At 45.8% G+C, this 25,293-nt stretch overlaps 1 protein-coding gene across 1 annotated transcript; it reads right to left on the bottom strand.

Annotated features, from left to right (window-relative positions):
• Window positions 1-923: 923 nt before the first annotated feature.
• Window positions 924-22,181, bottom strand: LOC118081192 (uncharacterized). The gene is made up of 3 exons (XM_088662573.1): window positions 18,178-22,181; window positions 12,643-12,743; window positions 924-4,439 (listed from the first exon to the last, which is right to left on the bottom strand). Exons 1-3 carry the CDS (start codon window positions 20,050-20,052, stop codon window positions 1,931-1,933), a joined length of 4,485 nt encoding a protein of 1,494 aa, XP_088518699.1. The 5' UTR covers window positions 20,053-22,181; the 3' UTR covers window positions 924-1,930.
• Between the last annotated feature and the right edge of the window lie 3,112 nt (window positions 22,182-25,293).

The following is a 25,293-nucleotide window of genomic DNA, read 5'->3' as shown; positions in this document are numbered from 1 at the left end:
CCATGTCGAAGGCGGCTGACAAGTCTAGAAGAATCAGCAGCCCCGACCCGCCTTGATCCAGCTGTTTACGGAGGTCGTCTGTTAGGGCGACCAATGTTGTCTCGGTCCCGTGACCAGAACGATAGCCAGACTGGAATGGATCTAAAGCCGATGTTTCATCCAGAAACCTACCAATCTTTCAATTATCTTACCCAAGTACGGGAGATTCAAGACCGGGTGGTAATTGGAAAGATCGAAATAATAGGTGCTTTCAGTCTTTCTGCGTCTTCATGGTTCCATTATTGCAATCATAACAGTGAGAGTTATGCTGCTGTTCCTATAATATAATCTAACTCTGCTCCCAAAGCAACACCACCAATATGAGCTCCACTCTGTGCAACTCTCCAATCCCAGATACAAACATTTCCAACTCCCTCCCCCAAACCCCAAAACCAGCTGACTCTCAATCCATCCTCATTCAGAAGCAACACTCCAGACTCACACCTCCCTATCTAAAAGTACACTAAATATTATATTATGCTTACTATTGCAAAATGTTAGCTTGATTACTTTAAATACATGTTGAGACAATGTTACATACAAACAACAAAAGCTCACATACGCTGCAAGCATTTAAGATTGATTTCCTGTCAACTAGGAGAGAAACAGGTTCTACTCTCTAAATCGTTCCACCCCATGGAAGTGGGTAGATGTTTTGGAAAAGCATTCTATAATAACCAAAGTATATTCCACATTCCTTCTATTCAAACCCTTTCTCTTCTTTTGATGGCCTGTAGAGTTTCCACAACGGAACCTCTATCTAATTCCCTAGCACTTCTATGGTGTTAGGGCAAAATTCTGGGTGCGAGGCTGCTCAGCCACCCAGCTCGTCAGGCAAGGGCCTGCTGTCGCTGCGGAGTGTAAAGGAAGGAATCCAGCCACAATCCGGAGCAAACAGCAAGGTTTATTACTGCGCAGCAGGTTCAATGCGAGACTGAACCCCGAGCACAGGGTTGCAAGGACTTTTAAAGATTCCCACCAACATCCCATAAAGCATTGCAAAAGTGTCATACATACATCATCAAAACGTCAGGAAAAGGGGAAGGTACACAGGACATTTACATACAGGTAAGCAGGATTAGCATAAGGGAATGGCAGGTAATGACACTTAATGGTCCAAGTATTGATAAGCAAGTACGGGTAAGTACTGGGTTTGGATCCTTGAGCACCTGACAGGAGAGAACAATGAGGTCCAGGTGCAGGTAGCCCCTGGCAAGGGTGAGACCGGAGGAAAGTGAACGACAGGAGATTCCTTTCAGATGGACCGTGGATTATTCAGAAAGACATCGCCCTGGCTACGTGGGCTCCCGCTTGAGGGATTATGGCTGTTCCCAGCATCCTTAGAAGATCCAGGCCTGAGCTACAAAATGGTGGTGGAACGGTGAAGATCCATCAAGGAACTGATTTTCTATGATTTATTAAGCAGTTCCTGTTTTCCTAATACAAACCGCTGGAGTTTAGCGCAGCCTGGGAGGGCTAGATACATTGTGGCGAGTTCTAATTGGATCAAGGTTTCGATGCGCTGTCAACGATTGTCCTCCTGTCAACACCTCGTCAGCGCTCACTCAAGCATGCAGAGCTGAACTGAGCTGGGCTCTGCAGAGCCATTGCATTGACCTGATTGGTTAAGGCGCGTCTCTATTCAAATAAAGACTTCATTCAGAGACACAAGTACACAGTATCGTTCATTCAGAAATATGGCAACGTAGTGTCAAAGACAGCGGGGAATGGAAAGAAAGGCAGCCTTTATTATACAGGGCTTGTACTCGTGCAGGGTTCCAGGGTGCTGGTGTAACTCCAAAATAAGGTTGTTGAGTGGGACGGGGCTCCCATGAGGGCATCTGGATCATTCTTGGTAACGAACTGGGAACTTGTTTAGGTGCCCCCCTTCCTATTCCCTATCATATGGTTTCTCCTCTGTATGAGATTGTTCATGTTTTGTAAGAAGTCCACTCTCAGTGAAGCTCTTCCTGCACTCCATACATTTAAATGCTTTCTCCCCGGTGTGAGTCCGTTGATGACTTCTAAGGTCTCCACTCTGGCTGAAGCTCTTTCCACACTCCATACATTTAAATAGTTTCTCCCCTGTGTGAGTCTGTTGATGAATTCTAAGTGTTCCACTGTCATTGAAGCTCTTTCCACACTCCATACATTTAAATGGTTTCTCCCCCGTGTGAGTCCGTTGGTGAACTCTAAGCTTTCCCCTCTGACTGAAGCTCTTTCCACACTCCATGCATTCAAATGGTTTTTCCCCTGTGTGAGTTTGATTATGTAAATTAAGGCTGTCACTTCTACTGAAGCTCTTTCCACACTCCATACATTTAAATGGTTTTTCCCCCGTGTGAGTCCGTTGATGAATTCTAAGGTGTCCACTTTGACTGAAGCTCTTTCCACACTCCATGCATTTAAATGGTTTTTCCCCAGTGTGAGTCCGTTGATGTTGTCTAAGTGTTCCACTGTCATTGAAGCTCTTTCCACACTCCATGCATTTAAATGGTTTCTCCCCTGTGTGAGTCCGTTCATGACTTCTAAGGTCTCCACTCTGGCTGAAGCTCTTTCCACACTCCATACATTTAAAGGGTTTCTCTCCTGTGTGAGTCCGTTGATGAATTCTTAGCGTTCCACTCTCAGTGAAGCTCCTCCCACACTCAATACATTTAAATGGTTTCTCCCCCATGTGAGTTCGTTGATGAATTCTAAGGTGTCCACTGTGACTGAAGCTCTTTCCACACTCCATGCATTTAAATGGTTTTTCCCCAGTGTGAGTCCGTTGATGTTTTCTAAGTGTTCCACTGTCATTGAAGCTCTTTCCACACTCCATGCATTTAAATGGTTTCTCTCCCATGTGAATCCGTTGATGAATTCTAAGTTTTCCACTCTGACTGAAGCTCTTCCCGCACTCCATACATTTAAATGGTTTCTCCCCTGTGTGAGTCCGTTGATGAATTCTAAGTTTTCCACTCTCACTGAAGCTCTTTCCACACTCCATACATTTAAATGGTTTCTCCCCTGTGTGAGTCCGGTGATGAATTCTAAGTGTTCCATTCGACGTGAAGCTCTTTCCACACTCCATACATTTAAATGGTTTCTCCCCTGTGTGAGTCCGGTGATGAATTCTAAGTGTTCCATTCGACGTGAAGCTCTTTCCACACTCCATACATTTAAATGGTTTCTCACCAGTGTGAGTCCGTTGATGTATTCTAAGGTCTCCGCTCTGACTGAAGCTCTTTCCACACTCCATACATTCAAATGGTTTTCCCCCTGTGTGAGTATGATCATGTAAATTAAGGCTGTCACTTCTACTGAAGCTCTTTCCACACTCCATACATTTAAATGGTTTCCCCCCCATGTGAGTCTGTTGATGAATTCTAAGGTGTCCACTCCGACTGAAGCTCTTTCCACACTCCATACATTTAAATGGTTTCTCCCCTGTGTGAGTCCGGTGATGAATTCTAAGTGTTCCATTCGACGTGAAGCTCTTTCCACACTCCATACATTTAAATGGTTTCTCACCAGTGTGAGTCCGTTGATGTATTCTAAGGTCTCCGCTCTGACTGAAGCTCTTTCCACACTCCATGCATTTAAATGGTTTCTCCCCAGTGTGAGTCCGTTGATGAATTCTAAGGTGTCCACTCTGACTGAACCTCTTTCCACACTCCATACATTTAAATGGTTTCTTACCAGTGTGAGTCTGTTGATGAATTCTAAGGTGTCCATTCTGACTGAAGCTTGTCCCACATTCCACGCATTTAAATGGTTTCTCCCCTGTGTGAGTCCGCTGATGTAGTCTTAGTGTTCCACTATAAGTGAAGCTCTTTCCACACTCCATGCATTCAAATGGTTTCTCCCCTGTGTGAGTCCGTTGATGAATTCTAAGGTGTCCACTCTGACTGAAGCTCTTTCCACACTCCATGCATTTAAATGGTTTCTCCCCTGTGTGAGTCCGTTGATGAATTCTAAGGTGTCCACTCTGACTGAACCTCTTTCCACACTCCATACATTTAAATGGTTTCTTACCAGTGTGGGTTTGTTGATGAATTCTAAGGTGTCCACTCTGACTGAAACTTGTGCCACATTCCATGCATTTAAATGGTTTCTCCCCTGTGTGAGTCCGCTGATGTAATCTTAGTGTTCCACTATAAGTGAAGCTCTTTCCACACTCCACGCATTTAAATGGTTTTTTCCCAGTGTGTGTCCGTTGATGACTTCTTAGTGTTCCACTGTCACTGAAGTTATTCTCACACTCCATACTTTCAAACTGCTTCTCCTCTCTCTTTTCACACTCCATGTATTTAAATGGTTTTTCGTTATTCCCATTGAACGTGGCCCCCCAGAATTCTGACTGTCTTCTCCATTGCCTGCTTTGGGGGGCGAAGAGGGGAGGAACTCCTATTTGTTTTCTGGGAAGAGAATAATAGAATATTACAGACATCAATCAGCATGTGCTCTTATTTTAAAATTTCGTGCAATCTCTCTTGTCCTCCGTGTTCCCAGTTTTTAGGAAATACAAATGAAATAATGTCAAATAAAGGTAATGCAGTTCAGAAGCATTATCTTAGAATACGGTTGAACTGTGGGATTTACTTTTTAAATAAAGTGGTTTCTCACAGGAAAGGGAGCTGCTCTATGTCCATGAACCTGCCCACTATTCATCAGGGTCCTAAGTTCATCATGAAGTTCTTCATCTTCTGCACAATAATCCCCCACCCCTTGGAGCACATTTTGTCCCCTTCAGCCTCTAGATGTTTATTAATCACCTGCACAGTGCCTTTTGCCTCTGGAGGTACATATTGACCATTTTGGGAGACCCATATATAAGCCTAGTGACAAGGCTTGGTTCTTGTGGTTGGTTGAAGGAGTGCTCTGGTAGGAGAATGTTCTTGGGGTTGGACCTCCATCTCTCAGCCTTGCATCATTGCATGGAGAGAGCTGGAGATGCAGAAGGAAAGCAGCTGGAGCCTGACTGCTGGGAATCCCAGATTAAAACGCCCACCCCAATTACTCTTGGTAATAATTATATGCCGCCGAGTCTCGCAGCTGCCTCCTGCCACTGGCCTATCTTAGTGGAGAATCCCAGTCCAAGCCTCTCTCACTGTTCTTCCCCCTTTGCTCCTACTGGAAACTATTTATTAAATTTGTATATTTCTCTTCATCTGAAGATCACAATATAAAAATATGTGTGACGCTGAAAAGGTGACTATTAAAGGTGAAGAATACTGATTGTGGGAAAGAAAACGAATAAGATTACTCTGGAGAAAGGAAGTGAAACCAGTGATGTTTCCGCCTGAGTGTAAAGAAGAAACCAGCAGAGGCTTGACAGGCATATGTCAATAATGCTTTGATGGGGTTTCCTGCTCGGTAGGGGGTTGGACTGGATGGCCCTTGTGGTCTCTTAAACTCTATGATTCTATGAAATCAGTTTCATATTCCACGGCTGTTTTTCTCAGCCATGATTGTGTATTAGAACCTTTGCCACAGATTTCTTTTTTTCTTTTCCAGGTAAATCTTTATTTACTATCTTAAATTCATACTTCTTCTTTAAACTTAATCACAATGGTAACAAACTATTAACCACAGCATTTCTTCTTCCCCGAAATTCATTTTAACACTATCTCACATAATAAATGTAAATTAACTTAGAAATAACAATAATTAATAAACCATCTATAAAAGAAAAGAAAAAGGATTAAGACATTGCTGACTTCCCGATTGTGGGAATTGAGAATCGGATTATATTATGAGGAACTACAATTGCAAGAACTGAGACAACTTTTACAGCCGGAGGACAGTAACAGTACAACAGCAGAGGAAGACAATATAAACAATGTATCAAATAACAGTGACATTGTAGAGCAAGAAGAAATTCAACAGGATCTGTGATCACTAAAAGTCAGCATGGGTTCCTGAAAAATAAGTCATGTCAGACTAATCTGATCTCATTTTTTGACAGAATTACAAGCCTGGTAGATGAAGGGAACGCTGTGGATGTAGCCTATCTTGATTTCAGCAAGGCCTTTGACAAGGTGCCCCATGATATTCTTGTAAAGAAGCTGGTAAAATGTGGGCTAGACAATGCTACCATTCAGTGGATTTGTAGCTGGATTACTGACCGAACCCAAAGGGTGCTCATCAATGGCTCCTCCTCATCCTGGAGAGTAGTGACTAGTGGGGTGCCACAGGGTTCTGTCTTGGGCCCAGTCTTGTTCAACATCTTTATCAATGACTTGGATGATGGGCTTGAGGGAATCCTGAGCAAGTTTGCAGATGACACCAAGTTGGGAGGGGTGGCTAACACCCCAGAGGACAGGATCACACTTCAGAATGACCTTAACAGATTAGACAACTGGGCCAAAGCAAACAAGATGAATTTTAACAAGGAGAAATGTAAAGTACTACACTTGGGCAAAAAAAATGAAAGGCACAAATACAGGATGGGAGACACCTGGCTTGAGAGCAGTACATGTGAAAAGGATCTAGGAGTTTTGGTTGACCACAAACTTGACATGAGTCAGCAGTGTGATGCAGCAGCTAAAAAAGCCAATGCAATTCTGGGCTGCATCAATAGGAGTATAGCATCTAGATCAAGGGAAGTAATAGTACCACTGTATTCTGCTCTGGTCAGACCTCACCTGGAGTATTGTGTCCAGTTCTGGGCACCACAGTTCAAGAAGGATACTGATAAGCTGGAACGTGTCCAGAAGAGGGCAACCAAAATGGTCAAAGGCCTGGAAACGATGCCTTATGAGGAACGGCTTAGGGAGCTGGGTATGTTTAGCCTGGAGAAGAGAAGGTTAAGGGGTGATATGATAACCATGTTCAAATATATAAAAGGATGTCATATAAAGGAGGGAGAAAGGTTGTTTTCTGCTGCTCCAGAGAAGCGGACACGGAGCAACGGATTCAAACTACAAGAAAGAAAATTCCACCTAAACATTAGGAAGAACTTCCTGACAGTAAGAGCTGTTCGGCAGTGGAATTTGCTGCCAAGGAGTGTGGTGGAGTCTCCTTCTTTGGAGGTCTTTAAGCAGAGGCTTGACAGCCATCTGTCAGGAATGCTTTGATGGTGTTTCCTGCTTGGCAGGGGGTTGGACTGGATGGCCCTTGTGGTCTCTTCCAACTCTATGATTCTATGATTCTAGGAAGGGAAAGAGGAAGGAAATGAGGAATCTGCTCAACAAGAAGATTTGGAATCTACTCCCCCTATGCGGGGGGAAGGACAAGAGGTCATTGGGCTGATCAAAATGATGGAACTTTTTGGAGTTCAGAACACCCACAAGGAAATGGACGAGCAAGGAAATGGGAAAATCCAGGGGGACTGTAAGGAAGATTGGAGTGCAAAACATTGGAAAAAGGGGGTGGGATGAAGGAAGAATGGAATTTTTTTATTAGGATGGATCAAAAGGATTGATAACTGGTCTGATGATTATGGAACTTGCTGGACTGAAGGGGGTTGACTGGGGCTAGGGGAAGATTAGATATATGATTAAATTGATACATAGCAAATTTAAATGTGTAAGGACTTAATGATGGGGAAAAAGGGAGGTATTTGGAGGATAAAAATCAAGCAGGGGAAGAAAAGTAAGATTGATTAGATGAAATTATGATAGGATTTGGAAATATTAAATTTAGAATGTGGTAAGAAGATTTAAAAATGGGATAGTTTATACAACATAAGGTAAAAAAATTAATTGGCAATTAGAATGGGAATAATAATATGAAATCTGTTAAATGAGAATTGAAAATGGTAATCGGGGTAGGCGGAGGTCGGGGAAGCCCCCACAATGTTTATGAAAATGGAATGATTATAATAATAATTTTTCTTTTTTTCTTTTTTCTTTTTTTAGTTTCCTTTTTATTTCTTGGGGGGGTAGTTTTTGGTTTTTTTCTTGTGTTTCTTTTTTCTTTCTTTGGATTAATGGTTGGGTGGACACTCCCCTGATTTCTCCCTCATTTTTCTGGAGCTCCCTGGTGGCAGGAGGGGGCCTGTGGAGGGGGGGTTGGAAGAAGGTGGAAATATGTTATGTATGTTTTGTTTCTTAATGCAGAAAATTTAATAAAATATTATATATTAAAAAAAAGACATTGCTGACTTCCCGACATTTCCCGATGTATTTTACCTGTACAATATTGAACGTACTTACACTCTTATCCTATTCTTACTCAATTTTTAGTACTTTCTTATAACATGTCATATCCAGTTCCTTTATTTAATCACATAATATTTATATTTATACCAGAGTCATCAGGGGGTTTGGGCTGGGTGTCCATCAGTATGCGGATGATACCCAGCTCTACCTCTCTTTCAAATCAGAGCCAGTGAAGACGGTGAAGGTCCTGTGTGAGTGCCTAGAGGCGGTTGGAGGATGGATGGTGGCTAACAGATAGAGGTTGAATCCTGACAAGACAGAAGTACTGTTTGTGGGGGACAGGAGGCGAGCAGGTGTGGAGGATTCCCTGGTTCTGAATGGGGTAACTGTGCCCCTGAAATACCATGTGCGCAGCCTGGGAGTCATTTTGGACTCACAGCTGTCCATGGAGGCGCAGGTCATTTCTGTGTCCAGGGCAGCTGTTTATCAGCTCCATCTGGTACGCAGGCTGAGACCCTACCTGCCTGTAGACTGTCTCGCCAGAGTGGTGCATGCTCTAGTTATCTCCCGCTTGGACTACTGCAATGCGCTCTACGTGGGGCTACCTTTGAAGGTGACCCGGAAACTACAACTAATCCAGAATGCGGCAGCTAGACTGGTGACTGGGAGCGGCCACCAAGACCACATAACACCGGTCCTGAAAGACCTACATTGGCTCCCAGTACGTTTCCGAGCACAATTCAAAGTGTTGGTGCTGACCTTTAAAGTCCTAAATGGCCTCGGTCCAGTATATCTGAAGGAGCGTCTCCACCTCCATCATTCTGCCCAGACACTGAGGTCCAGCACCGAGGGCTTTCTGGCGGTTCCCTCGTTGTGAGAAGCCAAGTTACAGGGAACCAGGCAGAGGGCCTTCTCGGTAGTGGCACCTGCCCTGTGGAATGCCCTCGCACCAGATGTCAAAGAGACTACCAGACTTTTAGAGGACACCTGAAGGCAGCCCTGTTTAGGGAAGCTTTTAATGTTTAATAAATTATTGTATTTTAATACTTCTGTTGGAAGCCGCCCAGAATGGCTGGGGAAACCCAGCCACATGGGCGGGGTATAAATAAATAATAATAATAATTATTATTATTATTATTATTATGATGACCTTGGAGTGTCACTGTGGAACATAACAACAACAGGAACAAGAACAGCAACAATAAAAATAGGTTGTATGTCACTTTGGGCTGCCCTGGGCAAGAGAAAGAAACCAATAGGTTGAATAAATAAATAACAACAACAATTGAAATGGCAATAATAATAATAATAATAATAATAATAATAATAATAATAATTCAGCCTTTTGAGGGGCAAACACCGGAACCCACCCATTTCCATAGCAATCTTCCCAATCTCTTAAATCCCACAGACGTGAGATCTGATATAGTGGGAATATATAGCCGGCATTTGAGTGATAGTGGAGAAAGAATGAGTTGGACAATAATATGAAGGATACATACTGTTGTAAGAATGTATTAGATAAATAGTTAGCGGAATATATAACAACGGGAAAACATTCATGTTTAAAATATAATTTATGCATTAGGGATTAACAGGAAGTCAAAACTGTGGTCATATATGATTCTGAAATAGGGGGAATTTTCTTTTATTTTCCCTTTTCTTTTTTTAAATGCTCGCTCACTTAGCTTGGTGTTATATGTATTTTATTTTTGTTGTCATGCCAAACTATAAAAGATAACAACTTAGGTGGAGTGGCATAATAATAATTATTATTCTATTAAAAGGTACAGTCTTATAGGATATGTGATAGAGAACAAAATAGTGAAAAGCAATACAGTGGTACCTCGGTTTAAGTACACAATTGGTTCCAGAAGTCTGTACTTAAGCTGAAGCGAACTTTAGAATCCTAGAGTTGGAAGAGACCACAAGGGCCATCCAGTCCAACCCCCTGCCAAGCAGGAAACACCATCAAAGCATTCCTGACAGATGGCTGTCAAGCCTCTGCTTAAAGACCTCCAAAGAAGGAGACTCCACCACACTCCTTGGTAGCAAATTCCACTGCCGAACAGCTCTTACTGTCAGGAAGTTCTTCCTAATGTTTAGGTGGAATCTTCTTTCTTGTAGCTTTAATCCATTGCTCCGTGTCTGCTTCTCTGGAGCAGCAGAAAACAATCTTTCTCCCTCCTCTATATGACATCCTTTGATATATTTGAACATGGCTATCATATCACCCCAGGGACCCAGGTGGCGCTGTGGGCTAAACCATGAGCCTAGGGCTTGCTGATCAGAAGGTCGGCGGTTCGAATCCCTGTGACGGGGTGAGCTCCCGTTGCTTGGTCCCAGCTCCTGCCAACCTAGTAGTTCGAAAGCACATCAAAATGCAAGTAGATAAATAGGAACCGCTATAGCGGGAAGGTAAATGACGTTCCATGTGCTGCTCTGGTTTGCCAGAAGCGGCTTTGTCATGCTGGCCACATGACCTGGAAGCTATACGCCGGCTCCCTCGGCCAATAATGCGAGATGAGCGCGCAACCCCAGAGTCGGTCACGACTGGACCTAATGGTCAGGGGTCCCTTTACCTTTACCTTTACCATATCACCCCTTAACCTTCTCTTCTCCAGGCTAAACATACCCAGCTCCCTAAGCCGTTCCTCATAAGGCATTGTTTCCAGGCCTTTGACCATTTTGGTTGCCCTCTTCTGGACACGTTCCAGCTTGTCAGTATCCTTCTTGAACTGCGGTGCCCAGAACTGGACACAGTACTCCAGGTGAGGTCTGACCAGAGCAGAATACAGTGGTACTATTACTTCCCTAGATCTAAATGCTATACTCCTATACTTTCCCATTGAAAGTAATGGAAAGTGGATTAATCCGTTTCAGATGGGTCTGCGGAGTACTTAAACTGAAAGTACTCAAACCGAAGCGTCCTTAAACTGAGGTATGACTGTACTCAGTGGCGGAGCTTCATGGTACGGCACCGGGGGCTGGCCCCCATTCTGGGGGTGGGGCGCACACTCTGGGGGTGGGGCAGGTAGTCGCCATGGCACCCTTGGGATTGTGCTGCCTGGGGCGTACCGCCCCCCCCCACCCCTGCTTGTCCGTGCCTGACTGTACTATGTTATAACAAATTATTAACAGTTGAATGTATTTTTTTGTTTTTTTGTGATTATTAGTTTGTTCTGTGATATAAAAAAGTCTTTAAAAAATAGATATAGTGGGAAAATTGGAATGGAATATTGGTGGAATGGAGAGAATGAGTTGGGCACAGGTATCTCTGGATAGGAACCCTTTAGATGCTTCTCCCCAGAAAGACAGGCATGTGGGAGAGACTGTAGTTGCCAAGACAGAAGCCTCAAAGGGCGGAAAGAATAAAGGGGGCTTCCTCCCTTTCCTCTTTTCCCCCCATGGTTAGACTCCCTATAAGAGCCCCCAGTGCCCCATGCAGGAGCTGACCTGGGACTTCTGGCAGGGCAAGGACTGAGCTTCAAGGGAGGAGAGGGTGGGTGGATCAGGCCTCCTGTTCAGGGATCTCTCCCTGGTCTACTCAAAGGAGATTCCTGGTCAGGAGGGAGAAGTCAAGACAGGCAGCCCCCAAGTTTCTCTCTCTTTCTCCAAGATGCCCAGGGATGCTCCCCTCTCTCCCTCCCTCTGCCCCCAACTTCCTCTGCCCTCCTCCCCCCAGTCTCCCCTTTGCCCAGAGCCCCCCCCCCTGGCAAGCTCACCCTTTGTGACAAATCTCTCCCAAGCGCCCCCCTCTCCATCCGGAGGGGCCTCGCCAGATGAGCAAGGAAGGGGGAGAGGAGGGAGAGGGGTCTCTATACAGGCCTCTCTCGCCCCCTTTAACCCTTCCATGGACTCCCTCTCTCCACTTCTCCACCCAAAGGGGAACCAGGATTCCTGCCAGGGGGAATCCGGAACTCGCAGAGAGACGCGGAATTGGGGCCTCGGTTCAAGTCTAACCCCTTAAGGGGGGGGGGGGACTCCCATTTCCATTCTCTCAAAAGCGCCCAGGGGGGGCAGGGCAGCTGAGCATCTCTTGACTCCCAAGCGTAGGGGGCGCTGCAAACTCTGCGAATGGAGGGTCCCCGATTTAAAGCTGGATTGCCTGTGCAGAGAGCGCCCAGGAAGGGAGTTGTTCTTGGGGGGGGGTCTCTGCCCCCTTTCTCTCATCGCTCATCGCCCCCTCCCTCCCAACCCGCAGCTCTACCTCTTTGTCCTCTCTGCTCCCCCCTCCCGCTTTTCTATTCCGATTTCCTTTATTGCAATATAAAGGGCTGGGGGAGGGGCTCCTTTATCCCAGCAGACCTGAATCAGCCCCTCCCCCGCTCGACTGAGCCACAGAAAGAAGGGGGAGGGGGAGGGGGAGGGCACCCCTACTTTCCTTCCTCCCCCCCCACCCCAAATCCTGCCCTCCCTTCTCAGCTGCCCTGTTTGCAGACTCAGGGGGAGCAAAAGCGCGTCTTTATCTCTCCCCCGCCCCCCCCCAAATATATAGATATACTGTATTTCGCACCTCTTTTCCCTCCTCCTCCTCCTCTGCCGACCTGCTCCTCTTCTGGGAATGTGAATGGCGGCCCCTCCGCCTCCCACCTTGGCTCCCCCCTCCCAACCTCCCTGCCTCTCTAGGAAGCGGAGCTCACTGACCCTTGGGGAGGAATGAGTGACGCCTCCCCCCCCCCTCCCAGAAGACACAAATTCTCCTCCTTCCAAACAAGCTCTGAATATCCTGTTTCTTTCCTGATAATCTCCCAGGTTCGATCCCCGGAGGCGGCAGGGAAAGAGACCCCCCCCCCAAAGTCCTTCATCTCTTTTCATCCCTTCTCAGGAGAGGGGGGAGGAGGGTCCATTCATTTCCCCACCCAGTTCCCAACGTGGCGTAGGGTGTCCCCGTTACAACAACCCTGAAGAGTAGACCGGAGTTGTGGGTCTTGGAGCAGTAATTGCGGACAACCCTCTTAGGGGTCCTTTCTAAAATAGGGGCTGGTGTTTGAACTTGGCCTTTGCTCAGGAGGGGGGAGGGCAGTTGCACCCCTCTTTTGGCTCCCCGCTATGAGGAGGAGACCCCCCCCTCCTGAAATGCAGGCCAGGGGGTGTCAAACTGTGCGACCTTCGTGCCCCTAGGAAGAGTCTTTTTCAGAGATTGGCGGGGATGGAACCGGAGACCTTTTCAGGAAAGAAATGGAATTATAGAGCAGGTTTGGAAGGAAGGAAAATTATGTATTCTGGGAGGGAGGGAGGGTAGAGGAACTTTGGCCACTTATTCCTCCCCCTGCATCAATGAGCTCCACTTCCTAGAGAGGAAACAATATTTTTGAAAAGAAAAGAAGAGAGGGAAGGTCAGAGGGGAAGGAAGGATCTCCCTCCTTCTTTTTGGAAGAGAGAAGGCCTGAGGAGGAGGAGGAGGAAGGGCCACAGAATTGGGAGGTTTGGGGAGGGAGAGAATAGTCTGCTTCTCCTCCCCTAGTTCTAGGTACAGGTAGGTAGCCGTCTTGGTCTGGCGGAGTCGAAACAAAATAAAAAAAACAATTCCTTCCAGTAGCACCTTAGAGACAAATGACAAACTGAGTTGGTCTCCAAGGTGCCACTGGAAGGAATTTTTATTATTTTCTTCCTCCTCCCCTCGCATCTACAAACGGGGGGGGGGGGCTGAAGGGTGACAGGAAGGTAGAGAAGGGCTGGGTGGGGATACTCCCAATGTTTGCATTGCAAGGTCCTCTTTGAAGCGCAGACGTGCAGGGAGGGGGGGGAACCGAAGACATTTGCTGCCTGAGAGGAACCAGAGAAGAGTGCTCCCCTCCAAAAAAAAGCAGCCTTATTGGGACACTGAGCATTCACCTGGGGACAACGATCTTCTCTCCACCAAAAAAGAAAGGCCTCATCTTAAATGCAGGACCTGCCTATCATATCACTGAGGTGCCCAGAACTGGACACAGTATTCCAGGCGAGGTCTGACCAGAGCGGAATACAGTGGTCCTATTACTTCTCTTGATCTAGATCAGTGTTTCCCAACCAGTGTGCCTCCAGATGTTTTGGGACTACAACTCCCATCATCCCTAGCTAGCAAGTGCAGTGGTCAGGAATGATGGGAGTTGTAGTCCCAAAACATCTGGAGGCACACTGGTTGGGAAACACTGATCTAGATGCTATACTCCTATTGATGCAGCCCAGAATTGCATTGGCTTTTTTAGCTGCTGCATCACACTGCTGACTCATGTCAAGTTTGTGGTCTACCAAGACTCCTAGATCCGTTTCACATGTACTGCTCTCAAGCCAGGTGTCACCCACCCTGTATTTGTGCCTTTCATTTTTTTTTTGCCCAAGTGTAGTACCTTACATTTCTCCTTGTTAAAATTCATCTTGTTTGCTTTGGCCCAGTTGTCTAATCTGTTAAGGTCATTTTGAACTGTGATCCTGTCCTCTGGGGTATTAGCCACCCCTCCCAATTTGGTGCCGTCTGCAAACTTGCTCAGGATGCCCTCAAGCCCATCATCCAAGTCATTGATAAAGATGTTGAATAAGACTGGGCCCAAGACCCAGTGACACCCCACTAGTCACTACTCTCCAGGATGAAGAGGAGCCATTGATGAGCACCCTTTGGGTTCGGTCAGTAAGCCAGTTACAAATCCACTGAATGGTAGCATTGTCTAGCCCGCATTTTACCAGCTTCTTTACAAGAATATCATGGGGCACCTTGTCAAAGGCCTTGCTGAAATCAAGATAGGCTACATCCACAGTGTTCCCTTCATCTACCAGGCTTGTAATTCTGTCAAAAGATGAGATCAGATTAGTCTGACATTACTTATTTTTCAGAAACCCATGTTGACTTTTAGTGATCACAGAGTTTCTTTCTAGGTGCTCACAGACTGTTTGCTTAATGATCTGCTCTGTAATCTTTCCTGGTATAGATGTCAGGCTGACTGGGCGGTAATTGTTTGGGTCCTCTCTTTTCCCCTTTTTGAAAATAGGGACATTTGCCCTCCTCCAGTCTGCTGGAAATTCGCCTGTTCTCCAGGAATTTTCAAATATTATTGCCAGTGGTTCTGAAATCACCTCTGCCAGTTCTTTTAATACTCTTGGATGTAGTTCATCTGGCCCTGGAGACTTGAATACATCTAAACTAGCCAAGGATTCTTGTACTACCTCCTTACTTATTCTGGGCTGTGTTTCCCCTGCTGAATCATCTGCTCCATATTGTTCAGGAGTTTCTGGGGCAGCTTCAGGGGCAGCCCTGTGTAAAGCGAGTTACAATAATCAAACCTGGAGGTGACCATCACAAGGATCACTGTGGCCAGATCAGGGCGAGAGAGGTAAGGGACCAACTGCTTAATGTGGCGGAGATGGGAAAATGCCACCTTAGCTGTGGCTGCAACCTGCGCCTCCCTGGAAAGGGAGGCGTTGAAGGTTACACCGAAACTCTTGACAGAAGGCGCTGGCACTAACTGAGCCCCCACAAGAGATGGGAGTTGGCCCCCCAACCCCATGTCGTCCCGACCCAGCCGGAGGACCTCTGTCTTCGAATGACTTAACTTCAACCGGCTCCCACCTAGCCATCCAGCCACAGTTTCCAAACACCTGGTCACTGTGTCCGGGGCCGAGGCAGGGCGGTCGTCCACCAGCAGATAAATCTGGGTGTCATCAGCATATTGATAACAACCCAGCCCAAACTCTGGACAAATCTGGGCAGGGGGACGCATGAAGATGTTAAAAAGCATCAGGGAAAGGATTGTGCCCTGCGGGACTCCACACACCAAGGAGTCCCTCGGCCACAACTCCTTCCCTAGCGCCACCCTCTGTCCCCGACCTGAGATAAAGGAACGCAGCCATTGTTGGACTGTGCCCTGAATCCCCACGTCGGCAAGGCGGTGGTCTAAAAGCTCATAATCAACCATGTTGAAGGCGGCTGACAAGTCTAGAAGAATCAGCAGCCCCGACCCGCCTTGATCCAGCTGTTTACGGAGGTCGTCTGTTAGGGTGACCAATGTTGTCTCGGTCCCATGACCAGGACGATAGCCAGACTGGAATGGATCTAAAGCCGATGTTTCATCCAGAAACCTACCAATCTTTCAATTATCTTACCCAAGTACGGGAGATTCAAGACCGGGTGGTAATTGGAAAGATCGAAATAATAGGTGCTTTCAGTCTTTCTGCGTCTTCATGGTTCCATTATTGCAATCATAACAGTGAGAGTTATGCTGCTGTTCCTATAATATAATCTAACTCTGCTCCCAAAGCAACACCACCAATATGAGCTCCACTCTGTGCAACTCTCCAATCCCAGATACAAACATTTCCAACTCCCTCCCCCAAACCCCAAAACCAGCTGACTCTCAATCCATCCTCATTCAGAAGCAACACTCCAGACTCACACCTCCCTATCTAAAAGTACACTAAATATTATATTATGCTTACTATTGCAAAATGTTAGCTTGATTACTTTAAATACATGTTCAGACAATGTTACATACAAACAACAAAAGCTCACATACGCTGCATGCATTTAAGATTGATTTCCTGTCAACTAGGAGAGAAACAGGTTCTACTCTCTAAATCGTTCCACCCCATGGAAGTGGGTAGATGTTTTGGAAAAGCATTCTATAATAACCAAAGTATATTCCACATTCCTTCTATTCAAACCCTTTCTCTTCTTTTGATGGCCTGTAGAGTTTCCACAACGGAACCTCTATCTAATTCCCTAGCACTTCTATGGTGTTAGGGCAAAATTCTGGGTGCGAGGCTGCTCAGCCACCCAGCTCGTCAGGCAAGGGCCTGCTGTCGCTGCGGAGTGTAAAGGAAGGAATCCAGCCACAATCCGGAGCAAACAGCAAGGTTTATTACTGCGCAGCAGGTTCAATGCGAGACTGAACCCCGAGCACAGGGTTGCAAGGACTTTTAAAGATTCCCACCAACATCCTATAAAGCATTGCAAAACTGTCCTACATACATCATCATTACATAGTGAAACGTCAGAAAAAGGGGAAGGTGCAGAGGACATTTACATACAGGTAAACAGGATTAGCATAAGGCAATGACAGGTAATGGTATATAATGGTTCAACTATTGACACGCAAGTACAGGTAAGTACTGGGTGGGGAATCCTTGAGCACCCGACAGGAGAGAACAATGAGGTCCAGGTGCAGGTAGCCCCTGGCATGGGTGAGACTGGAGGAAAGTGAACGACAGGAGATTCCTTTCAGATGGACCATGGATTATTCAGAAAGACATCTCCCTGGATACGTGGGCTCCCGCTTGAGGGATTAAGGCTGTTCCCAGCATCCTTAGAAGATCCAGGCCTGAGCTACAAAATGGTGGTGAAACGGTGAAGATCCATCAAGGAACTGATTTTCTATGATTTATTAAGCAGTTCCTGTTTTCCGAATACAAAGGGCTGGAGTTTAGCGCAGCCTGGGTGGGCTAGATACATTGTAGCAAGTTCTAATTGGATCAAGGTTTCGATGCGCTGTCAACAATTGTCCTCCTGTCAACACCTCTCAGCGCTCACTCAAGCATGCACAGCTGAGCTGAGCTGGGCTCTGCAGAGCCATTACATTGACCTGATTGGTTAAGGCGCGTCTCTATTCAAATAAAGACTACATTCAGAAATATGAGTACACAGTATCGTTCATTCAAAAATATGGCAACGTGGTGTCAAAGACAGCGGGGAAAGCATAGAAAGGCAGCCTTTATTATACGGGGCTTGTACTCGTGAAGGGTTTCAGGGTGCTGGTGTTGGTGTAACTCCAAAGTGGGGTTGTTGAGTCGGACGGGGCTCCCATGAGGGCATCTGGATCATTTTTGGTAACGAACTGGGAACTTGTTTAGGTGCCCCCCTTCCTATTCCCTATCATATGGTTTCTCCTCTGTATGAGATTGTTGATGTTTTGTAAGAAGTCCACTCTCAGTGAAGCTCTTCCTGCACTCCATACATTTAAATGGTTTCTCCCCTGTGTGACTCCGTTGATGAATTCTAAGTATTCCATTCGAAGTGAAGCTCTTTCCACACTCCATACATTTAAATGGTTTCTCTCCTGTGTGAGTTTGATTAATTTAAATTAAGGCTGTCACTTCTACTGAAGCTCTTTCCACACTCCATGCATTTAAATGGTTTTTCCCCAGTGTGAGTCCGTTCATGTTTTCTAAGGTTTCCATTGTCATTGAAGCTCTTTCCACACTCCATACATTTAAATGGTTTCTCCCCCGTGTGTGTCCGTTGATGAACTCTAAGCTTTCCCCTCTGACTGAAGCTCTTTCCACACTCCATGCATTTAAATGGTTTCTCCCCAGTGTGAGTCTGTTGATGAATTCTAAGGTCTCCACTCTGGCTGAAGTTCTTTCCACACTCCATACATTTAAATGGTTCCCCCCCCATGTGAGTCTGTTGATGAAATCTAAGGTGTCCACTCTGACTGAAGCTCTTTCCACACTCCATGCATTTAAATGGTTTTTCCCCAGTGTGAGTCCGTTGATGTTTTCTAAGTGTTCCACTGTCATTGAAGCTCTTTCCACACTCCATACATTTAAACGGTTTCTCCCCCGTGTGAGTCCGTTGATGAACTCTAAGCTTTCCCCTCTGACTGAAGCTCTTTCCACACTCCATGCATTTAAATGGTTTCTCCCCAGTGTGAGTCCGTTGATGACTTCTAAGGTCTCCACTCTGGCTGAAGCTCTTTCCACACTCCATGCATTTAAATGGTTTCTCCCCTGTGTGAGTCCGTTGATGAATTCTAAGGTGTCCACTCTGACTGAAGCTCTTTCCGCACTCCATACATTTAAATGGTTTCTCTGCTGTGTGAGTCCGTTGATGAATTCTAAGTTTTCCACTCTCATTGAAGCTCTTTCCACACTCCATACATTTAAATGGTTTCCCCCCCATGTGAGTCTGTTGATGAATTCTAAGGTGTCCACTCTGACTGAAGCTCTTTCCACACTCCATACATTTAAATGGTTTCTCCCCTGTGTGAGTCCGTTGATGAATTCTAAGTGTTCCATTCGAAGTGAAGCTCTTTCCACACTCCATGCATTTAAATGGTTTTTTCCCCATGTGAGTCTGTTGATGAATTCTAAGGTGTCCACTCTGACTGAAGCTCTTTCCACACTCCATGCATTTAAATGGTTTCTCCCCTGTGTGAGTCCGTTGATGAATTCTAAGTGTTCCACTCTGACTGAAGCTCTTTCCACACTCCATGCATTTAAATGGTTTCTCTCCCATGTGAGTCTGTTGATGACTTCTAAGGTGTCCACTCTGACTGAAGCTCTTTCCACACTCCATACATTTAAATGGTTTCTCCCCTGTGTGAGTCCGTTGATGAATTCTAAGTGTTCCATTCGAACTGAAGCTGTTTCCACACTCCATGCATTTAAATGGTTCCCCCCCCATGTGAGTCTGTTGATGAAATGTAGGTTGTCCACTCTCACTGAATCTCTTTCCACACTCCATGCATTTAAATGGTTTTCCCCCAGTGTGAGTCCGTTGATGTTTTCTAAGTGTTCCACTGTCATTGGAGCTCTTTCCACACTCCATACATTTAAATGGTTTCTCCTCCATGTGAGTCCGTTGATGAACTCTAAGCTTTCCCCTCTGACTGAAACTCTTCCCACACTCCATGCATTTAAATGGTTTCTCCCCAGTGTGAGTCTGTTGATGACTTCTAAGGTTTCCACTCTGACTGAAGCTCTTTCCACACTCCATACATTTAAATGGTTTTTCCCCTGTGTGAGTTTGATTATGTAAATTAAGGCTGTCACTTCTACTGAAGCTCCTTCCACACTCCATGCATTTAAATGGTTTCTCCCCCATGTGAATCCATTGATGTTTTCTTAGTGTTCCACTGTCACTGAAGCTCTTCTCACACTCTATTCTTTCAAACTGCTTCTCCTCTCTTTTTTCACACTCCATGTATTTAAATGGTTTCTTCGTTATTCCCATTGAACGTGGCCTCCCAGAATTCTGACTGTCTTCTCCATTGTCTGCTTTGGGGGGCAAAGAGGGGAGGAAATCCTATTTGTTTTCTGGGAAGAGAAGAATGGAATATTACAGACATCAATCAGCATGTGCTCTTATTTTAAAATTTCGTGCAATCTCTCTTGTCCTCCGTGTTCCCAGTTTTCAGGAAATACAAATGAAATAATGTCAAATAAAGGTAATGCAGTTCAGAAGCATTATCTTAGAATATGGTTGAACTGTGGGATTTACTTTTTAAATAAAGTGGTTTCTCACAGGAAAAGGAGCTGCTCTATGTCCATTAACCTACCCACTATTCATCAGGGTCCTAAGCTCACCATGAAGTTCTTCATCTTCTGCACAACAATCCTCCACCCCTTGGGCCACATTTTGTCCCCTTCGGCCTCTAGATCTTTATTAATCACTTGCACAGTCCCTTTGGCCTCAGGAGGTGCATATTGACCATTTTGGGAGACCCATATATAAGCCTAGTGACAAGGCTTGGTGCTTGTGGTTGGTTGAAGGAGTGCTCAGGTAGGAGAATGTTCTTGGGGTTGGACCTCCATCTCTCAGCCTTGCATCATTGCATGGAGAGAGCTGGAGATGCAGAAGGAAAGCAGCTGGAGCCTGACTGCTGGGAATCCCAGATTAAAACATCCAACCCAATTATTATTCACTATAATTATATGCCGCCGAGTCTCGCACCTTCCTCCTGCCACTGGCCTATCTTAGTGGAGAATCCCAGTCCAAGCCTCTCTCACTGTTCTTCCCCCTTTGCTCCTACTGGAAACTATTTATTAAATTTGTTAAAGGTGAAGAATACTGATTGTGGGAAAGAAAAGGAAGAAGATTACACTCTGGATAAAGGAGGTGAAACAAGTGATGTTTCAAGAAACCAGCAGAGGCTTGACAGGCATATGTCAATAATGCTTTGATGGTGTTTCCTGCTCGTTAGGGGGTTGGACTGGATGGCCCTTGTGGTCTCTTAAACTCTATGATTCTATGAAATCAGTTTCATATTCCCTGGCTGTTTTTCTCAGCCATGATTGTGTATTAGAACCTTTGCCACAGATTTCTTTTTTTCTCTTTCAGTTAAATCTTTATTTACTATCTTAAATTCATACTGCAAGAATGAACTGCAAGAAGATCAAACCTATCCATTCTTAAGGAAATCAGCCCTGAGTGCTCCCTGGAAGGACAGATCGTGAAGCTGAGGCTCCAATACTTTGGCCACCTCATGAGAAGAGAAGAATCCTTGGAAAAGACCCTGATGTTGGGAGAGATGGAGGGCACTAGGAGAAGGGGACGACAGAGGACAAGATGGTTGGACAGTGTTCTCGAAGCTACGAACATGAGTTTGACCAAACTGCGGGAGGCAGTGCAAGACAGGAGTGCCTGGCGTGCTATGGTCCATGGGGTCACGAAGAGTCGGACACGACTAAACGACTAAACAACAACAAATTCATACTTCTTTAAACTTAATCACAATGGTAACAAACTATTAACTACAGCATTTCTTCTTCCCCTAAATTTATTTTAACACTATCTCACATAAAAATGTAAATTAACTTAGAAATAATAATAATTAATAAACCATCTATAAAAGAAAAGAAAAAGGATTAAGACATTGCTGACTTCCCGACATTTCCCGATGTATTTTACCTGTACAATATTGAAAGTACTCACACTCTTATCCTATTCTTACTCAACTTTTAGTACTTTCTTATAACATGTCATATCCAGTCCCTTTATTTAATCACATAATATTTATATTTATACCAGAGTCATCAGGGGGTTGGGGCTGGGTGTTCATCAGTATGCGGATGATACCCAGCTCTACCTCTCTTTCAAATCAGAACCAGTGAAGGCAGTGAAGGTCCTGTGTGAGTGCGTGGAGGCGGTTGGAGGTTGGATGGGGGCTAAGAGATTGAGGTTGAATCCTGACAAGACAGAAGTACTCTTTGTGGGGGAAAGGAGGCGGGCAGGTGTGGAGTATTCCCTGGTCCTGAATGGGGTAGCTGTGCCCCTGAAGGACCAGGTGCGCAACCTGGGAGTCATTTTGGACTCACAGCTGTCCATGGAGGCGCAGGTCAATTCTGTGTCCAGGGCGGCTGTCTACCAGCTCCATCTGGTACGCAGGCTGAGACCCTACCTGCCTGTAGACTGTCTCGCCAGAGTGGTGCATGCTCTAGTTATCTCCCGCTTGGACTACTGCAATGCGCTCTATGTGGGGCTACCTTTGAAGGTGACCCAGAAACTACAATTAATCCAGAATGCGGAAGCTAGACTGGTGACTGGGAGCGGCCACCAAGACCACATAACAAGGGTCCTGAAAGACCTACATTGGCTCCCAGTACGTTTCCGAGCACAATTCAAAGTCTTGGTGCTGACCTTGAAAGCCCTAAATGGCCTCGGTCCAGTATACCTGAAGGAGCGTCTCCACCTCCATCGTTTTGCCCGGACACTGAGGTCCAGCACCGAGGGCCTTCTGGCGGTTCCCTCGCTACGAGAAGCCAAGTTACAGGGAACCAGGCAGAGGGCCTTCTCGGTAGTGGAACCCGCCCTGTGGAACCCCCTCATACCAGATGTCAAAGAGAAAAACAACTACCAGATTTTTAGAGGACACCTGAAGGCAGCCCTGTTTAGGGAAGCTTTTGATGTTTAATAAATTATTGTATTTTAATACTTCTGTTGGAAGCTGCCCAGAGTGGCTGGGGAAACCCAGCCAGATGGGCGGGGTATAAATAATAAATGATGATGATGATGATGATGATAATGACATTGGAGTATCACCGTGGAACATAACAACAACGGCAACAACAACAACAACAACATGTTGTATGTCACTTTGGGCTGCCCTGGACAAGGGAAAGAAACTAATAGGTTGAATAAATAACAACAACAACAATTGAAATTGCAATAATAATAATAATGCAGGCTTTTAAGGGGCAAACACGGGACCCCACCCATTTCCATAGCAATCGTCCCAATCTCTTAAATCCCACAGACGTGAGATCTGATATAGTGGGAATATATAGCCGGCATTTGAGTGATAGTGGAGAAATAATGAGTTGGACAATAATATTAAGGATACATACTGTTGTAAGAATGTAGTAGATAAATAGTTAGCGGAATACATTCATGTTTAAAATATAATTCATGCATTAGGGATTAACAGGAAGTCAAAACTGTGGTTATATATGATTCTGAAATAAGGGGGAATTTTATTTTATTTTCCCTTTTCTTTTTTTATATGCTCGCTCACTTAGCTTGGTGTTATATGTATTTTATTTTTGTTCTCATTCCAAACTATAAAAGGTAACAACTTAGGTGGAGTGGTATAATAATAATAATAATAATAATAATAATAATAATAATTTTATTAAAAGGTATAGTCTTATAGGATATGTGATAGAGAACAACATAGTGAAAAGCAATACAGTGGTACCTCGGTTTAAGTACACAATTGGTTCCAGAAGTCTGTACTTAAGCTGAAGCGAACTTTAGAATCATTGAGTTGGAAGAGACCACAAGGGTCATCCAGTCCAACCCCTTGCCAAGCAGGAAACACCATCAAAGCATACTTGACAGGAGACTCCACCACACTCCTTGGCAGCAAATTCCACTGCCGAACAGCTCTTGCTGTCAGGAAGTTCTTCCTAATGTTTAGGTGGAATCTTCTTTCTTGTAGTTTGAATCCATTGCTCCGTGTCCGCTTCTCTGGAGCAGCAGAAAACAACCTTTCTCCCTCCTCTATATGACATCCTTTTATATATTTGAACATGGCTATCATATCACCCCTTACCCTTCTCTTCTCCAGGCTAAACATACCCAGCTCCCTAAGCCGTTCCTCATAAGGCATTGTTTCCAGGCCTTTGACCATTTTGGTTGCCTTCCTCTGGACACGTTCCAGCTTGTCAGTATCCTTCTTGAACTGCGGTGCCCAGAACTGGACACAGTACTCCAGGTGAGGTCTGACCAGAGCAGAATACAGTGGCACTATTACTTCCCTTGATCTAAATGCTATACTCCTATACTTTCCCATTGAAAGTAATGGAAAGTGGATTAATCCGTTCCAGACGGGTCCGCGGAGTACTTAAACTGAAAGTACTCAAACCGAAGCGTCCTTAAACTGAGGTATGACTGTACTCAGTGGCGGAGCTTCATGGTACGGCACCGGGGGCTGGCGCCCATTCTGGGGGTGGGGGGCACACTCTGGGGGTGGGGCGGGTAGTCGCCATGGCACCCTTGGGATTGTGCTGCCTGGGGCATACCGCCCCCCCCACCCCTGCTTGTCCGTGCCTGACTGTACTATGTTATAACAATGATTAACTGTTGAATGTATTTTTTTGTTTTTTTGTGATTATTAGTTTGTTCTGTGATATAAAAAAATCTTTAAAAAATAGATATAGTGGGAAAAGTGGAATGGAATATGGGAATATTGGTGGAATGGAGAGATGGAGTTGGGCACAGGTATCTCTGGATAGGAACCCTTTAGATGCTTCTCCCCAGAAACACAGGCATGTGGGCGAGACTGTAGTTGCCAAGACAGTAGCCTCAAAGGGCGGAACGAATAAAGGGGGCTTCCTCCCTTTCCTCTCCCCCCCCTGGTTAAACTCCCTATAAGAGCCCCCAGCGCCCCATGCAGGATCTGACCTGGGACTTCTGGCAGGGCAAGGACTGAGCTTGAAGGGAGGAGAGGGTGGGTGGATCAGGCCTCCTGTTCAGGGATCTCTCCCTGGTCTACTCAAAGGAGATTCCTGAGCAGGAGGGAGAAGTCAAGGCAGGCAGCCCCCAAGTCCCTCTCTCTTTCTCCAATATGCCCAGGGATGCTCCCCTCTCTCCCTCGCTCCGCCCCCCAACATCCTCTGCCCTCCTCCCTCCGCCCCCCAGTCTCCCCTTTGCCCAGAGCCCCCCCCCCTGGCAAGCTCACCCTTTGTGCCAAATCTCTCCCAAGCGCCCCCCTCTCCATCCGGAGGGGCCTCGCCAGATGAGCAAGGAAGGGGGAGAGGAGGGAGAGGGGTCTCTATACAGGCCTCTCTCGCCCCCTTTAACCCTTCCATGGACTCCCTCTCTCCACTTCTCCACCTAAAGGGGAGCCAGGATTCCTGCCAGGGGGAATCCGGAACTCGCAGAGAGACGCGGAATTGGGGCCTCGGTTCAAGTCTCAGCCCTTAAGGGGGGGGGGACTCCCATTTCCATTCCTGAAAAAGCGCCCGGGGGGGG

This window comes from Zootoca vivipara, chromosome 2, assembly GCF_965207765.1.
Source record: "Zootoca vivipara chromosome 2, rZooViv2.hap1.1, whole genome shotgun sequence".
NCBI lineage: Eukaryota > Metazoa > Chordata > Lepidosauria > Squamata > Lacertidae > Zootoca > Zootoca vivipara.
This window is presented reverse-complemented; position numbering and strand designations above follow the sequence as displayed.

Coding starts and splice junctions, on each gene's coding strand:
- LOC118081192 (XM_088662573.1), bottom strand. CDS start 20,052: ATGGGAATAACGAAGAAACCATTTAAATACATGGAGTGTGAAAAAAGA. Junction 12,744..18,177: donor GTAGAAGTGACAGCCTTAAT/TTAAATTAATCA, acceptor CTAGAGAGGCAG/GGAGGTTGGGAGGGGGGAGC. Junction 4,440..12,642: donor AGGAGGAGGAGGGAAAAGAG/GTGCGAAATACA, acceptor TTCTCTTCCCAG/AAAACAAATAGGAGTTCCTC.